This window comes from Gouania willdenowi, chromosome 9 (genome assembly GCF_900634775.1).
Source record: "Gouania willdenowi chromosome 9, fGouWil2.1, whole genome shotgun sequence".
In the NCBI taxonomy this organism is placed as follows: Eukaryota; Metazoa; Chordata; class Actinopteri; order Blenniiformes; family Gobiesocidae; genus Gouania; species Gouania willdenowi.
Window position 1 is genome coordinate 19,122,277 of NC_041052.1, and position 18,648 is coordinate 19,140,924.

The 18,648-nt window shown below is 38.0% G+C and overlaps 1 protein-coding gene across 9 annotated transcripts in view; it reads right to left on the minus strand.

The window, feature by feature from the left end:
• Positions 1-3,046: 3,046 nt before the first annotated feature.
• Positions 3,047-18,648, minus strand: part of rhobtb4 (Rho related BTB domain containing 4) — a 53,822-nt gene continuing 38,220 nt past the window's right edge. For 7 of the 9 annotated variants that reach the window (XM_028456784.1, XM_028456780.1, XM_028456782.1 and 4 more), the window contains 7 exons: positions 16,207-17,026; positions 15,908-16,127; positions 13,529-13,647; positions 8,408-8,558; positions 8,232-8,320; positions 7,567-7,672; positions 6,176-6,354 (listed from right to left, as the gene is read on the minus strand). In XM_028456784.1, the coding sequence (XP_028312585.1) occupies positions 6,176-6,354; positions 7,567-7,672; positions 8,232-8,320; positions 8,408-8,558; positions 13,529-13,647; positions 15,908-16,127; positions 16,207-17,026 (1,684 nt within the window). Of the gene's footprint in view, positions 6,355-7,566; positions 7,673-8,231; positions 8,321-8,407; positions 8,559-13,528; positions 13,704-15,907; positions 16,128-16,206; positions 17,027-18,648 lie in introns of those variants that run through there. The other 2 variants (XM_028456779.1, XR_003674765.1) reach the window with 2 other exon arrangements.

The window sequence follows — 18,648 nt, forward strand, 5'->3', positions numbered from 1 at the left end:
TTTTTTTTTTTTTTGAGTACTGCCGCTGGTTCCAGACACAAATAAAAAACAGACAATAACTTAGAGTGGAAATGGTTTCATGTGTCTGTATGTGTGTGTGTATGTGATCACTGCTGCTTTGCAAACTATTCACAAATACCATTTGATGCTACAGTGTTGGTAGTGTAACAGATTTTAAAGATCATGGGAACCTCATTTAAAAAAAAAAAAAAAAAAAAAAGTCGTGATCTTTTTTGTGATGTGCAGATAAAGGAATAATTAAATAATAACCTAACTTTGTATTCAAATCTAGCCTTTCACTGCAACACAATAAAACACCAGAGGTGCTTGTTTTCAGTATTGAAGTAAAAGTATAGATATTTGAATAAAAATGACTTTAGTAAAATACTGAAGTTGCTCCCTTACTTGAGTAAAAGTAAAAAAGTAGAAAACCACTACATGGAAACGAGTTAAATCTGTTACTTTTGAACACAGAGAGAATTTAGTACTCGTTTAAAAAAAAACTTAAACTGTTAACCATAAAACTAAGTGACCTGCCTAACAGAAAAAGGCTCAAACTACCAACATTTGGCGTCTCTTTACGTCGTGACGTCAGCTTTGAAGCTCTTAAAAGTAACAAGCTCATTTTTTTTAAATTGAAGGAATTGAAAGTGTAGATATATATTTCAAAAAAGTAAGGAGTAAAAGTAAAAAAATCCCCCCGAAAAATAAATACAAGTATTTGTACTTCACTACTCGTCACCTCTGCCTTAGTGTTTATTAATGATAGTAACTTCATATGTACAAATGTACATGTGACATCTGAAAATGAAAAGCAAACACGACAAGTCTGTTCAAAAGATTAACATTTTTTAATAAAATCCATGTCAAACATCAAAATACTGAAATGGCAAAAATGGGGGGAAAAAGACGGATTTTTTTTATTTTCTTTTTACAAATCAGTGGTTCAAAAATATTACAAAATTTTTGTGTCAAAAACGCTGTTTTTTTTTTTTTTGTTTTTTGTTACAGCAGCAAAACATTCTGATTGTTTTATGAAAGCCCTTCAAAAGTGTGTGAGTGGTGTGCTTTTCTTAGCCATTTATCGCATTAAACAACAACAACAAAAGACAGAAAGTTATTTCAAGGACAAAAACTCAAATGAAACAAAAGTGCATAACAATACTATACAGTAAATACCATCCAATAAATCTTATCGTATAAACCAGGGGTTAATCACACCATGTCTGACTGTACAAACACCGCTGTTCCTCTCATGTTTATGCTAAATGAATACATCGATACAGTGTGGAAAGGAGGTGAGAGGTTACTTCTGGCTGAGAATTAATTCCATATCATAACACTGCACTGCACTTTGGATGAAAATTGCCTTTTTTAAAGCAAAAAAAAAAATATTATATATACATGTCAAAGATTGTATCTGCTTTTAATCCAACCAGTGAGACTTTTCTATGTTCTCTCACTGTATATGTGTGAATACAAACACAGGAAACTGCAGATCAACAGCAGAAGCAGCAAAACACACTAAGTTTGACAAAGTGGAAAACTGAAGATATTTAATTTACAAATCGGGGGGAAAAAAAAAAGGTGTACAGTAAATATAAAAACAGCATACTTCTCGTCAGAGGAGTTTTTAGGCTACATAATAGAAAGTGCAGGCACCTGAAAGATGTTATTCGCTGTAACATTGCTGGTTTCGCTGGGTTTTCTTGGTCTTTCCTTATCTAAAGTCATCTAATACGCAGCTCAAGATGACATCGCATACCATGATCCAGGTATGAATCACAATATCATTGAAGGTTATCCAATGGTCTCTTTGTTAACGTATCCTCAATGTGTCATTGTTTAGAATGTAAAAAGATACTCAAGCAAATTTGCATTTTAATAAGTTTTCTGCATGTGTGTGTGTGTGTGTTGTGTGCTTTTCTTGGCTTGACTGACTTTAAACTGAGCCCAGAAGGCTTCAGGTGCAGGGCCGTCAGCTACTACAGAGCTGAGGTTTCACTGAAGGCACGGGGAGGGGGGGAGAGAGAGACAAGAAGACTAAAAACAAGGTGCCGTCTCTCAGCTTTACCTCTCTCTAAAAGTGAGAATTCAGGCCTTCAGAAGGGGGAACAACAGAGAATAACTGAGAAAAAACCACACGGGTCGTTGTAGAAGAGAAGACACAATACTGGAAAAAAAACAAGAAGACAATATTTTTGGTGCGTAAAAAAGAAGAAATGAATCTTAAATGTTTGATAATCCATCCCTCCTTTTTCTGTACAGCAGAGTTTCACAACCTTTTCACACCTACATCTATGCATTGCATGTGTCGTTACCGTTACGTTATACCATGTCATCCAGGTAAAGAGTGAGACCCCAAATATGGGCACGACTACACCACAGGGTGAGAAACTCTGTTGTATTTACAAGTGAGCAACATGCAGCATCATGCGTCACACACGTCCTCTGTGCATCATCATCATCATCATCATCATCATCATCATAATACTCCTCCCATACTGTTGGAATGAAAACACTTGGTTTCCGTTAAAGAAGCTTGCGGTGCTTTTCAGTATTCCTCAACAATCAGTGATAGAACCAGGGTTGGGGTCAATTAGGCCGACATTTTTCAGTTACAATTACATTTTCAATTATCCATGTTCAATTACAATTCAATTACGATTACAGTGACCAGCATTTTTTCCGATTACAGTTAAATTCCTTTTTTTTATATCCTCAGAAAGTCAATTACAATTACGTTCTCAGTTTCTAAAGTTAAATTACAATTACTGAGCCTGAAATAACCTAATAAAAGTTAACCATCTATTAAGATAACGTGTCCTAAATCAGCTGTAAAACACACAAAAAAAAACAAATCTATCATCTAATTTCTTTTGGCTTCCCTAATCAATGAAAATATAGGTTTTAATATTTTTGGTGAGGGCGTCAATAGACTCCTCGATTTCAATTTTTTTTTAAATGGCAAAATGTGGGAAACCTTGATCTGGAACATATTTTAATAACTGTATATTAATTGTAATTGTATTATGATAATATCCCCAGTTTTGCGTTAAATTATAATTAAAGTCAATTATCTAAACTTTCAATTACAATTCAATTACGACAGCAACAGATTTTTAGAATTATAATAATAATTACACCAATTGACCCTAACCCTGGATACAACAATTGGGAGACTGCGATTGATTGTGTTGTTTTCTACAGTAACAGTAAAACACAAACGCTAACATACCACTGGTTAGAAATATTTGTCGAGGTCTCCCCCATGATTTTAAGTAATGCTACCTTTAGCTGTGCTAAGCTAATTCAGCTAAACAGACTTGTGTGTTAAGCTCTGAAGCAGAAATAGAGCTGTTGCATTCATCGTCAAAGAATCCCAGTAGCTCAGCAGCACCCACTGAGCAAAGCTGGGAGAAATTTTTCATTGGAAGATTTCCATACAAAAAAAAAAAAAAATGGAAACACTGTGCTACAATCGTCAAAGTTTCAGAAACAATCTCACATAGCCAACACTTAAATTCATGCTTACGTACAAAATGTACAGCCATGGACATTAAAAAAAAAAGTGCTTTTAACAAAAAATGTCATTTCAATGACAACAAAACCACAATCTTAATGTGGTTGCATCATCAAAGCGTGCAGGCCAGCCAGTGCTCACTGGGAAGCTTTGCTTTTTTTTTTTCGTTCTTTTTTCAAAAGGTCAGTGGTTTTGAAGTTACACAACAGGAATCAACCCGTCGCTCATCATCACTACCTCCAAAATCTGAGACCAACATCCAAATGCATAAGGCCAGGACCAGCTGCGGTAGCTACTAACTACACCCTGCAGCAATATTTTAACTGCATACATACATGATTGCAGGCAGGCTCAAAGTGTCTTGGACTGATAGTTCATTAGTGTGCATAAATCAACAACATGATTCACACAACCATGTCCTTGGGTTTGCTGGTTTCGTTCGTCTCAGCGTTTGCAGTGCCTGTCTGCAGGTTACAATAAACTATCAATCCACGTTAGTTCTGTGCGACTTTAAGGCACATGGACAAAAAGAGAAGAGGCTGACCTGATTATTGTTGACTGTAAGGAACTACTCAAAACAGGAAGCCTCTAATACCAATCCTATTCATTTTTTTTTAACTTCATGTTGGGTACCAAAAATCCCAAAGAATCACATTGGATCAACTTCAAAAAGCTACGCAAAACCCAATATTATCGCAAGGAATAAACAATATGCTAATTGCATTTCATCTGCGGTACATTTTCTTCTCAACTTCTCTTCAACAGACGAATTGCAGCAATTTTCACTTTGGTCTCATGGGAAACTCTTTGACTTCTATTTTTTTCTTTTTGTTTTTTTTTTTTTTCAATCTTGTGTTATACTACATACCCATCTATCTTCTAACCTTGTCTAGGTAAAGTTGAAGGGTGCAAATCCACAAATAGGAAAAAAAAATAATCACCAACTCCACTCCCTCACATTCAACATAAAAGCCTAAAGAAATTAGCACCCTGACCAGGAACGCCAGATTAGCTCTTTAGCGGTTTTAAACTGCCTTTCAACACTTTTAACCACATTCAATCAAACTTTAAATACAAAAAGGTGAAGAAAAAGGATCACATTGCTTTTAAATAAAAAAAAAAAAAAAAAAAGCTGCAGGAGAAAGGACACAAGATTGAATCACCGTATGCAAAGTAGGATTCCAACATATTCCTAAACTGCTAAGTTATCATAAGCAGTTAGTAAATTAAGAAAAAAAAAAACTTGTTGAGAATGCTAAAGTGTCAAATCGGAACACCATTAAGTTTCTGTACGTAAACATTAAACAAACGGAAAGACGCTTGAACTCTGAACATAGGATCACACGCGCACAAAACTGTGGACGCTATCCTATTTTGTCTGAAGCACCATTTACGATTCCAGCAACAGGAAGTGAAGGCAACGTCCATCCATGGCATGTTTTCATCCCCACACTGAGGATTGTGAAATGTCACCCAGGGAGTGATTAAAAACCTTTTCATACTGCCTTTATCTCCTACAGTTCACCTTCATTTTTCCTCCTCTTCTTACTCAAAAGAAAGCAGGGAAAGTAGAAATGAAGACAAAGGAGTGAGGAAGAAGAATCACAGCTTTGGTATTCAAAGTGAAAGTACGTAGCTTTGAAAAGCGGGGGTTTTTTTTATCCTGTGCTTTTAATAATATTAATACTTCTGAAAAGGTTGGAGTTACTGACCTTGATGATTTAATCTTGAGTGAAATAACACACCCACCCACTGGTGGAAGGTTTGTGCTGGGGCCCCTAGTGTTTTAGAGGTGTAAAGGCAGACTCGTGGAGGGGGCTTCAAAAAGAGCCCATTGGTATTAAGTTGAGGTTTTGTTTATTCAGACAAGGTTTTTTCAAGATTTGTTTTTTTAAATCCTGAACAAACCTTGTCTGAATGAATAAACAAAATCTCAATTTAACATACTATTCTAAAAGAAGACAAAATGAATATCGTTGGAACTAGCCCAGTGGTGGTTACCATGACAAGCTCTTTTGTTGACTTTGTATTCTTTACCCAATGGCAGAAGCATTAAGTCAGACTAAACCTGCTTATTTCCCATCAGGCAGATCTGCAGTCACCTTGCATCTCATCTCAAAGATTACATTTTAATTACGTTGTCATTTCTTGGAAATCCATTGTCTACAGTCTACAGAGAAAAGAGGCAGAAGTAGTCGTAGTCCCCCAGAAAAGGAGTTGCAGAGGTTGGTTGGAGAGTCCTTTAAGGGTCAGTGTGACGGATGGGGAACGACTGAGAGAGATAGAAAGCCCTTGTTTGGACACTGAGACACTGGGAAAGCTGGTGAAGCTGCTGAGCTCTTGATGAAGGGACAAAGTGGCCTCGCTGTGACTGTGCAAGGATTTCTAGGTGAGGGTAACTCGGAAGCACTCAAACTTGGAAGCATCACCGCATCGATGTCAGCACATGCATACACTCACTCACTCACACATTCCTGCACGGACCTTGGACCAAAAATGCACCCGTGATCAAGCACACCTAAAAAGAGGCACAAACATCCCCCACTCCACCAACACATGCAAGCCCACGGAGCCATCATCTTGGTGGGCGCGTTTCGCGTCATCAGGCAGAAAAAGCCAGGGTTTGATGAAGGAGTCAGAGGAAGGAAAGATTCAGGAGACGTGCGGCGAGGAAGACGGATGCCTCCAGAAACACCAGCCACGTTTGGTGTGTTGCTTGCGCAGGATCTCCTCCTCCCGTTCGCGCTCCTTCTGGGAACGCAGATAGCGGTCCTCCTCCTTCAGGAACCAAACTGGGGGCCAACGCTGCTTCTCAAAGTGCTTCTGGTTTTCTACAGTCACAGAGGTAAACAATAAAATAACTAAAGATTATACATCTCAATTCCTGAATACAATTAAACTGATTTGAAAAGTTCTATTCTGGACTTCTTTGATTTGTTTACATTTTTAAAATGGTGTAAATTGCAGGTACTTCTTAAGCCCCAGCCACTTTTCTCCGAATATAACATACCCATAACAATTAGTGTTTTTCTAAGCTTCTACATGACCTACATGGCTATATTTTGTTCAGATTGAAGCCCTAATTGATTACAGGTGATGTGACATTTTGGAAATATATGATACTGAGTGACAGTAAATAATGTTCTAAATACACAAATCTGTAGTTCGCTCCAAAAAAAAATAGAGATTTACATCAGCCAATTCTCAGTAGCGAAGGCTAAAAAAGCTGAAATAACTGAACTAATGTATGGACGTCAACTGACTCAAGTTTGGTGAGAACAATAAATATTAGGCCAAAGACACACATTTTTTCTACAAAAAAGTTCAGGCGGAAGCCCACTTGGCCACAACTGTGCCAAAGTTTTCCACAAGTTTGGGAACAAGCGTGTAACTGTGATATGTCAGACAAATTGATTCCAATCATTATTAGTCTTATGTCCACTAGGATCACTAGGTGTTGCAATTTGGCTTGAAATAAACACATATTCATAAATTTGCCTTGCCTTGCCTTTAATTGTATCTTACTTTATTTTTGACATAATTTTTTGTTTAATTATGTTTTTTTTTTTTAATCTATTAGTATTTATTTAGTTTCCTAAAAGATATTTTCAGAAAAAAATGATTAATATTTCTAAAAAAAAAAAAAAAACCGAATTTAAAAAAAATTTATGTGGAAAACAGAATATGGAAAAAAAAAATAAAAGAGAATTTGGGGGAAAAAAAAAATGCATATGCATTTAAATGTTTTTAAATATCGTAAATCTGATCGCAATATCTGTCAGAAAAATCCCAATTAGATTTTTTGTCAAAATCGTGCAGCCCTAGTACTTAACCTTATTTTTTTTATCTTTTGTCTTGGAAATGAAAAAGCTGACACAATCCTTTATTGTTTCTCTTTTAACAACTTTGCATTAGTGCTTTTATGGAGAAAAAAAAACCCAATCCTCCCACTCTGACCAAATGTTTGCAAAGAACAAACTACAGCGTGCTGCAGATTGTCAGCGGTGTACTGAACTTGAGATATCAGGGTGATGTTTCAGTACCTGGAGACATTGCCTTCATGTCTTTGGGAAACTTGCGACAGATGCTGTTATAATTAGTGCAGATGTGATGGAGACACCAGACTGACAGCTGCTTGGCATTATGAAACTGAAAAGGAGAGCAGAGACCAAACAGAAATGATGTCAGCTCTGACTGACAGTAGGGCTGGGCAATATGAACCAAACATCATATCGCAATCTCAATATTTTTCTCAGAATGGCGATATACATCTCCATATTTTTTAATTCATAAAGTCTTACCAAAAAGATAATTTTGGATTAAATTTGTTGATGTAAAATGCCACACAGAGATATTAATTAACCAATAGCTGCACAATATATACATTACATTATACATTATATACATTTACAATATGTGTCACTTTTGGCTTTTTTTTTCTTATAAGGGACAGCTGTGCGAGAGAGTTCTCCTAAAACTCATCTTTTAATACAAAAAAAGCTATAAAAAATATACTGATATAGGCAATAATGTAATTTTCTATATCACCAAAATAGTAATAATAAATCTCAATATATTTAAAATCTTGATATATTGCATAGACCTAGCTTGTAAAATGAATGGAAAAAATGTGTGGGCATGTTTATATGTTAAATATAAATTAATCAATATTTATAAATGGAAAAAAAAAAAGAATTTGACAACAAACCTGTGCAAGCTCAAGGTAAGCCAACACCTGCCCATCAATGTCAACTCCCTTTACTGCCAGCTGGAGAAGCTCGTCGACAGCTTGCTGTTCTGAAGATACACAAAACGAGTATGTTTCAGAATGAATCAGTCATTATTAAATATTATTATTATGTATCATAAACACAGATGTTTTACCAGTGAGGGCAACGAGGCGCGGTAAGCAGAGGCGGTTGGCCAGAACGATTAGCTCCATTGGCTCCAAACCAGGAGAAGGTGTCAGGAGTCCACAGTACAGGAACTCTAGCACTCCACGCATACAGGCAGCACTGGTGTTAGGAATGGATACCTGAAATAGAACAGATAGCATTTACAAAAGATTAGAAAAAAATGTTAAAAAAAAAAAAAAAAGTGTTAATCCAACCACTCTATTAGCGCTACATAAGCCGAAGTCTGGCAGAGCTGGTATGGGCGCGAGAAGCAGACAAATAACACAGACTAGTCAGTGTATGTTTTGGTCATTGGATTTTATCTTTAACAAAAGACATTAAATAAAAATAAAAAAAAATAGTAATTGTTTATTTTCATCTAAAAAATCAAAAATAAATCAAATTGATATTCAGGGTCAAGAAGGGATAAACAAAACTTTAAAAACTGGTTTATTTTTAGGTTTTGTTTCTAAAAACTTATAGATCTATATATCTGTATTATTTGTACATTTGTATTATTATTATTATGAGTTATCTTATTTTATTTTTGTACTGTTATGTGTGCACTTGTATTTAATTAACAGTCTTTTACTTAATTATGTACATTTTTCTTTCTCTTTCTTTGTTTAGTCTTTATTTTTTTTTTATTGGTAATATTTCTTGAGCCTCTGTAACAAAAGTAATTTCCCACTGGGATAAATACAGTACTTCTGATTCTGTAAACCATAGAACTGTAACATGGTTTGCCTGGTTTGTGTTAAATTACATTGTAATTGACAGTTTTTTTAATAGAATTTCCATTGCAATTGCAATTACAAAGTAATTTATCAAACATTGGAAAACAAAAACAAAAAAAGCCATTTTTTTTTAATATTATGCAACTGGATGTTTCCATTTTCAAAATAAGAGCATGTTAGAAGACAGTCTTGTGTAGAAAAGTGAAAGAACTCCTGCGCTGCTGTGTAACAGAGGTTGATGGACATGGATCAGTACGTTGTATTCTGAAATAAAATGAATGTGAGGATATAATTGTAGAAAAACATCCACCCACACGTTATTGTGTCAAGCATGAAGAGATTTCTGTAAATGACAAGCCTTGTTTTTCCATATGCATAATCCCATCAGAGTACGGTTCTAAAGACATTTTATCCTGGTACAAGTCATATTTTTGCCCCTAACCAGAAACACATCATCTTCCTCAAACACACTTTTACTTTGAAAAGAACAACTTCCAGCCGCACCATAAGAAAAGGCGGTGGTTTTAAGCAAAAGTCGTCTAACATTTCTTTTATTTTTTTTTTTAGAAAAAAAAAAACATAAAAATCAAAGTGTTCATCCCTTCTCAACCCTGGATTTCAATCGTTATTTATTCATCAAATATCCACTAATAGTTTTATACCCTTTTCTGAACGTAAAATCCTACGACAAAACAAACACCGAGACCCGGGTCTGTTGATTAGTCATTTACATTTAAGTAAAGGAAAATCTGATGTATGTGACTTCACCAGGACATCACTGACTCTACCCATTCACAGTCTCAGTCTCTTCAACCTTTAACCCTCTCTTCTATAACCAATTAGGAGAATGTCAGTCCTGAGTGGCCTCTCATTATGATGACACAGTCCCACCACTGAAACCAGGGTGGTCTAAGACACCCAGCTGTGGTCAGGGTAAATCAAACGCCTGGATGCATAGCAACAGAACCTTTACAGAGGACCAATCAGCTACAGTTATAGCTGCTTGGTTAGAACAGGTAACCTGGTAGAGTATCAGCAGCAGGGTTGAGGTCAATTGTAATTGCGTAATTGATCATTAATGACAATGATGGCGTACTTAAAACTGCAATTGTAATTTAAAAAAATCTGTTGCTGTCGTTGTAATTGAGTTTAGATCATTGACTTTGCAACTGTAATTGCAATGAAAATTTAACGCCAAACTGGGGAACCATGTTACAGTTCTATGTACAGTTCTACAAATATGTAGTTAACAATTATTAAAATATGTTTTATAAGCTTTCCCACATTTTACCATTTAAAAAACAATTAAATCAAGGTGGTATACTGACGCAAAAAAGGCTCAGACGCCCTCACCAAAAATATCAAAACCTATATTTTCATTGATTAGGAAGCCCCAACAAGGTAATCAATAGATAGTAAAGAAATAAGATAATGGATATTTGTTTTTAGTGTATTTTACAGCTGATTTAGGAGCTGTTATCATCTAACAGAAAGCTAACACAAGAGGAAGCTTGACTTTTATTAGGGTATTTATTAAAGGCTCAGTGATTAGGATTAATTGTAATTGAACTTTTGTAATTGAGAACGTAATTGTAACTGACTTACTGAGGACAAAGAATTATTAGAATTTAATTGCAATTGGAGAAAAAAATGCTGGTCACTGTAATTATAATTGAACATGGGTAATTGAAAAGATAATTGTAATCGACTGATCAGCAGGTAAATATTGGGTTGGGTTTGGATGATTAGGTTGAAAGCATGAAGCTGAAGCTCAAAGTGATATAATGTGTTTAAAAGGGAAAAATGTAAAGGTGCAAATGTTGTGAGCCCTCAAAGCTGCGAAGACTGTAGGTGTAAGCAAAGTCCCAGTTTGGAAAGTCACAATACCATGATCACATGTATGTGGGAATTATATTCTAAGATTAATATCTTAAATTTAAAAAAAAGAGAATTTAAATGCCCTAAAAGGCATATTTGTCCTTCAGTTTGACAGAGGCTCATCTGCTCCTCATAAAATAAGAAAAACCTAAAGAACTATCGTGGTGAATGTGAAAGACTCAAGTTAACGCTGCGGCAAAATTAGAATTCCCACGTTATCACATTAGAGCATTAACACTGAAATGTGAGAGTTTAAAAATACCGGGAAGAAAGTGTGACATGAGCACCAAAATAGGCTGATCACATGCTGATCTCACAGTTGTCGGGTTTCAGTTTCCATGTAATTTATTTATGAAATCCTCCTTAAAATAAAAGCAGACGTGCAAAGCCATGCCCTAGAAAATAACTAATCTTTAAAGTCTACTTTATGACAAAAACAACTCTGATATATTCTTTTCAGTAAAAAAAGTCTTTGCAACAGAATACAAAACAAAAAAAAAAGCTTGAGGCTTACAGCCTCAGTGTGCAATAAGACTTTGAGGCTTTGTCTCCCGACCACCTGCCTCCAATGCTCTGCCAGCTTCATGCTATAAAACAAAGTCAACACTGTGATAAACATGTTAGACTGTTAGAGTAACCATAGACACCAACACAACCAGCAAACACTGCCCCCTCCCCTCCCCCAAAATCAAAACTTGCCTCTGCCTTTAAACACCCAACAGGTTTGTATTTCAGTGTAATAAATAGCTTCCTCTGAGATTACAGAGGTAATAAACCATCAATAATAAACAATTGCGTTCAGTGTTGACACCTAAAAACACACACACACACATACACACAGACAGTTTAGCTCACAACAACCCGAGGCAGCACACCACAAGGCAGCAGACGACAGGAAGCTCAAGTCATGAAGCTTAAAACAAGTACGTGACAGAATGCACGCGCCTCGTCGCTCACGATGACTAAACGCATTTCTTTTTGATGCAAAGGAATAAAAGTGCTAAGTGGAGATTAAATCTGAACTCGTGAATAAATCACGCTGAAGGCTTAAAGCTGCTACCTTCTAATTTTATTTTAATATTAGATAAAATCAATAGTTCAGGCCTCAGAGCAATGAATTAAGCATGATCTACTCCAATGAAAAAGGAAATAAGGTGCAAATTGTTTTCATCTTCGCCATGAACGTGCCGTTTGTTGATATTTTTGCTCATTGCATTGTGGGATATGGAGTTGCAGAGACGCATACAAAAAAAGTGTTTTTACTTCATTCTGCAATCACAAAGAATACCGGGAACAAACTACAACAAATATGGTGTCAAGAAACTCACAAACTTGAAAATGTTAACCAACAAAACTAAGAGACCTGCCAAACAGAAAAAAAAGCTCAAACTACCAACATTTTTCATTTAGTTCAAGAGAATCATGTTCTCCAGGTTTCTAGAATGGAGACGTTCCCTTTTTGGTCTCCTCTGGCTTTGCGGTGGTTGGTTTGCATTAAAATGTAAGGAATAGAAAAAAATACAGATATTTTATTAAAAAATTAAGGCGGAAAAGTAAAAAGATGTCAAAAAATAAATACTTAAGTAAAGTACAGAAAACAGAAAAACCACTTAAGTACAATAACAAAGTATTTTACACTAGGGATGGACCGATATGGTTTTTTTTTTTTTAGGGCCGATGCCGATAACGATTTTTTTTCCCATCAGCCTTAGCCGATGACCGATAACGACTGACGATTTTCTTGAGCCGATATGTGGAGCCGATACGACTTTTGCTCCCTCAATTTACATCATAAAAATTACACAATGATGATAACAAAAATGTATTGAAATGAACAAAGGTGAGGTAGAATGACAAGTAAAAAATATTTAACAAGTATTAAAAACAGGTGATGTAGAACAAAAACAAGTAAAAAATATTTCTGCTCTCTGTAAATAATACGGATCAGCGAACGCAGCAGCCCGCATCGGCCGATGCCGATACACGTGAAAAACGCAAAAATCGTCGGCCGGCCGACGTATCTAATGTAACTAATTTGTACTTTGTTATTGTCACCTCTGTATGCAATACGCAAAAATGTTAAACATGAAAATTATATTTTCAGAAAACATTATGTGGCATACACTATGATTTTATCTCATAAAAAATAATCAGGGAGTAGTAGCTTAAATAATAATCAAAAGAAAATTAATCTACGCACTGCTGTTTGATTTCTCTATTTTAACTGTCAATGAGGGTACAACATTAGTAGTCTGCATTGAGTCAAAAACTAAGATTTATAACAATGCAAACCTTTCCAGACAGTAGCCCACAGAGCGTGTACGCACTTCATAATTCTACAAAGCGTCACCAGCAAACCATAAAGCAAACATAATTTTAGCAAGAGACTGATACAACCACTGTATTTCCTCCTTTTATCACATGCTGGAGTATGATTAAGTATTATTACAAAGTCCAACAACAACAAAAATGAATGTTGTTCAATCTGAACTCACCTCTTCGATGTAACTTTCCATGAATGAGCCACGAAACATGGCGGCCATCCAGTCACAGCTGGAAATGAGCAGCGGCTTGTGGGCCGGGAGGGAGCCGTCATCAAGGCAGAACACCACATCTGTAACCGGGGTGGGAAAAGAGCGTTCATCTCGAGGAATGCCAAAGAAGCCCAAGCTACAGAAGGGGAAAGACAGAAGGCAGACATCCAGGCGGCCGCACAAGCAAACAGAAGGCCAGACAGACACACAGTGAAACATAGACACAGGTAGACAAACAGAGAGATAAATTGACAGAAAGACAGAACTGTGTTTGACAAAGAATAATGGGGGGGAGAGGTATCAAAGTCTGCGTGAACTAAAAACTTTATAAAGCAAAGAGACATTTTGAGGAATCTAAATGTACAATTTCTAAAAGCTTTAAATAGTCCATGTAAATGTGAACACAACAAAAAGATGAAAGAGTGGGCCAAAAGCGTGCAAACGTAATAACTCCAAGGAACAAACAACGGCACAAAAAACACAAGACAGTAGCTGGTTATCTCTTCGTTAGTGGGCTTCACCTAACCAACCATTCTCAATCAGCTGTACTATGAAGCTGGTTATCAACACGATAACTTAAAGTGGTTTACAAGATGAATGCGTAAATGCTCACATGAAAGGGGTGGAGAGCAATTTACATCACTATGACGAACAATTCTTAAAAATATGAAAAATTAAAATCCATCATTTTGGTCAAAAGCAACACTGTTGCTGCAGCAAGAGCGTAAAATCGTGAGATTATACAATATTAATTCATTGTACAATAACTACTGGACTCAGTGATGTTACCTTTATTACAGCACAGACACTTTTCTATTCACATATCCACCTCATTTTGGGTGCAGTCTGTGGGTCTGATGCTGCGTTCATACAGCTCAGCTTACATCATGATGTGGAAATTATTTGTATTTTATAGAGCATGTGTTGTCTTACAGGACTGAGTCTCTCAGCATCACCAACAGTGTGAATATATGAATGAATGAATGAATGAATGAATGAATGAATGAATGAATGAATGAATGAATATGGCTGCATCAGCTGACAAATGTAGGTCAGTCCATCCAATGAAAATCAGATCCAACAACGTCTACAGAGAATGACCCGCCCATTCTTCACCGGGTCATTTTCCAAGAGAACTGATTGGTCAGGAGGCGTTGCTTTTATACTCACTGATATCTTAAGAAGAACTTAACCTAGCAGGTTAGCTGTTCAGCATCGATTACCGTGGTGATTTACCCCAGTAATTAACCAACGTCGTAGTAAAGGACGCACGGAATAAGTCGCAGAAGTTAGCGCAATAAGGTGAAATCCAGCTTCGTAGTACAGGCCCAATGAGCACAACCCAACAGACAAAAACAAAATATACATTTACAACTTTAAAGCTGCTGCCCCCGACATTTTTTTAGTGTATGCCTCATAGATCAATTAATCGGATATTATTTACTCCAAGTTTGTTTTAATCTCTACCTAAAACACTCTGCTTGCTGACATTTTCATGCATGGCATTATGGGATGTGGAGTTTTGCAAAAGTGTTTTTACTTAATTTTTAGCAGGAGTCAAGAGACGGTTATTAGTTTGACTCCATTTTTGTAGTTCCTTCCCAGTATTCCTTGTGATATCAGAATATAAATGATCACACAATAATAAAAATCAATAACAAGAAGACATAGTCATCAACATCCCCCGCCAGATTGGTTGTCATTATAACTCACAACCTTTTCCTAAATGTCCTAAATCTAAGAACATCAAGGTATTGATACCCCATTTAAAATACCTCGAACAGAATAAAAAAAAAACGAAAACAAGAGCAATAACTCCGGAAAAAATAATTGCGCACTTCTCATTTTCGAACTCCATCATGGTTTTGATACCCTGAAGCCACACACCGAATTTGGTGTGTGGCTGAGAAAACTGAGAAACTGTTTAAAACTGAGAAACTGTTTAAGTTTCTCAGAAACTTAAACAGTTTCTGAGAAAAGCTGTCCCCTTTAACGCGGACGGACGGAGCTCAAACCAGATCCCCCTTCACACTTTGTGGCGGAGGTAAATAATAAATTATCGTGGGTAGCAGCTTTATCTAAATGACTCGAACTAAAACTTCAGAAAACACACACGCAAGTTCACAACAAAATGCACACAGTATGTACATTTGTTAGAAACTGAAAGAGTGCAATGAGTAATAGACTCTTTCTTAATATCTCTTCCCAACACACACACATTCCTGCACACTTACAGACAACAATATGTAATGACGCGAAAACTGTATGTGAAATATCAGGCTAATAAAAATGAAATAAATTAAGCACTAAAAAGGTTGACACAGCAGTTGTTTTGTTTACCAGCAAAAGTCCCTTTATTCAGACACTCCTTGATGCGGTTGGCTCGGCGAACGTGGAAGGCTTTGGTGATCTCCTGGTTCATGAAACTCTCTCTATTAAGGATGTTGGCCACCATCATTCTGAGGTCAAAAACCTCCAGTAGTTCAGCAATGGTAGCCACTTGCATCAGATCCCCTCGGCTCTCATCCAGACTGCCTGTGTACAGGTACTGAAGCACTGCCTGCAACCACAGCACAGAGTCACGGATACAGATGTGAGAATAAACGAGAAATCCTGTGCCTGCTGCAATGAGGAATCACCTTAAATGGTTGTTCCTGTATAAGTGCATCCATGGCCACGACAGTCATCAGTCGTGGTCGCCCAGTCATCGGGTCGTCAACGTGCTCCAGGCACACACTCAAGAACCCTCTGCCCCATCCTGAAAGTGCTCGGCCAGTCCCCAGTGCTCCCATTGAGTACTGGGCTCGAGAGGGGAGTGCATTATCACTTTGGGAAGTTCTCAAAGAGCCCTGCTGGAGTAGCTGGGGTCGATTCAGGCCTCTTACTCCCCCGTCCACCCCGTCTTTATCAATATCCAGGCTCTTGGTGCGACCAGCCTGTTCTTTGGCTCCTCTTCTACTCTGCTCATCTTCCTCCCCGCTCTCCAGGTTTTCCTTGTTCTCCTGCTCCTCCTGTCGGGGCACGGTAAACAATCCACCAATATCCAGAGTGAAGAGATCATAGAATTTAGAGCATGATGTAGCCAAATAGACTTTGTGTGCAAAAACCCGAGTGGTGCCACCCTGCAGGAGGAAAAGAACATCTGCGCACAGAGGGAGGCAGAAAAGTGAGTCAGGACCTTCTCCATCTGTGAGAGGGGGGTCCGGGATGCCGACTATGGGACGCGGCGGACGAGGTGGCAGGAAGGGCGCTTGAAGAAGAGGCCGCTGAACTTTTTTAAGGTGTGACTTCCAGAACTGTAGGTGTCGGCGTGAGATCAGAGCAGCGCGGATAGCATTGTCAAAAACATCTTTGACCCCAAACTGAGCAACAATACTGGTCTCGTAGTAAGGGATTCCAAGTTCCTTTGCAACCTCGTGGCCTCTTTCAGGAGGGAGGATATCTGTTGGTTTGATGGGTCTGTGAATCACAGGGAAAGATAAGAAACATGCTGATGACTCTGTTCTATTTCATAAATAATAAGCACCTACGAATTATTTTGTCATTCTAAGCTAAATTCCTTTCCACCATGACAAAATTGTATCAAAGCCTTTCTTTGAAGTGATTTTACAAATTTCTTCAGGTAATTTTACTATGTGTAATCAATACTTGTCCAATACTCAACCCTCTCTACTTGCTTATACCTGTTGATGGTATCAGGGAGCTATCCCTACTTCCTCTGGATGAAAAACAAAGTGCAAATTTGATGAATTTCACAAGGTTAAATAAAAGATAATAATCAAGACATACATTAAATATTAAATCCATGTATAGAATCCCATTGACCTAACGCATATCTTTTTGGACTACAACCAAAATGCAATGAAAGAGGAAGACAATGTCATAACAGATAAGGGAGCTAACACACAACCATACAACACCAGTTGACCCATGTGCTATTTATTACTCAGAGGTAAAGTAGAGTCCTGTTTTAATGACATGATTATGTCATAGGAAATGTTGTCCTTTAGCAGGATTGCCTCTTAAAGGAGCATAGGCCTGAATTTGAGAAAAAAATAAACATTCAATTTAAGTTGTTTTTTTAATGCTTTTTTTTTTTTTTTTTTTTTTTTTACCTTGTCTGCACATGCTGTCGAAGGTTAACACTACAAGAAGTGCAATCTTTTAACAGCGATGCATATTTTATTATTGCAATTAAATAAATTTATTTATTTCATTGCATAATTGTGACCGTCACCAGCCCTCCCTAGGGAAGGGTAAGAAAAACTTTATTAAAGGGAGGATGTAAAAAAGAGAGAGGGCAGTGTTACACCAAGGTGAGGGGTTGGAGGGGGGTGGGGAAGTTAACAGGGAAGAGGGATACAAGATAGGATATAGAATGGGTGGGGAATAGTTGTTAGGTTTTAAGTGATGCGATGTGAAATTGTGGTTGTGTATATTGTGCTTATTGTTGTGTTGTCAAGCCAGTTTGGTGACCAGTGTGCGGTTTAGGAATAATGGTGGTGGATGTGAACAGAGGAAGAGGTGAGTGGAAATTCCATAAAACAGGGAACAACGTGTCTAAGGTTGAGCCCAGTATGAGTGTTATCCCACAGCCCAAGGCCAGTGCATCCATGACAAATGTATTTCCAAGAACCGCCACTGCAAAACCCAAGAGCCACCCCCGGGCCCGAAGAAGCAGTCAGGCCAGCAGCAAGAGCAGGCAGCCTAAGGGCCCCCGGCGACCACCCGACGGCCAAGCAGCCCCCCGAACGCCCCCAAGATCCCAAGCCGAGAGGCAGCCATCGCCCCCCCCATACACACCCGAGAAAGCCCCAAGGAGCCAAGGACCCAGCGCACCACGCCACCGATCCCACCCCCAACCCCCAGACCCCCCACCCCATCGGCCCCCCCACCCCCCCACCCCCGCGCCCAACCCCCCGAGGGGAGGGCCCAGAGAACTCCCTGCCCGAGGCCCCAGCGGAGGAGCCGAAGCCCACGCCCAGCAGACGACCAGAGCCGCGCCGAACAGGCAGCCAGCGGGCACCCGCCGGCGAGCCCAGAGCCAGCAGGGGCCCGACCCCAGGCCGGAAGGACCCGGA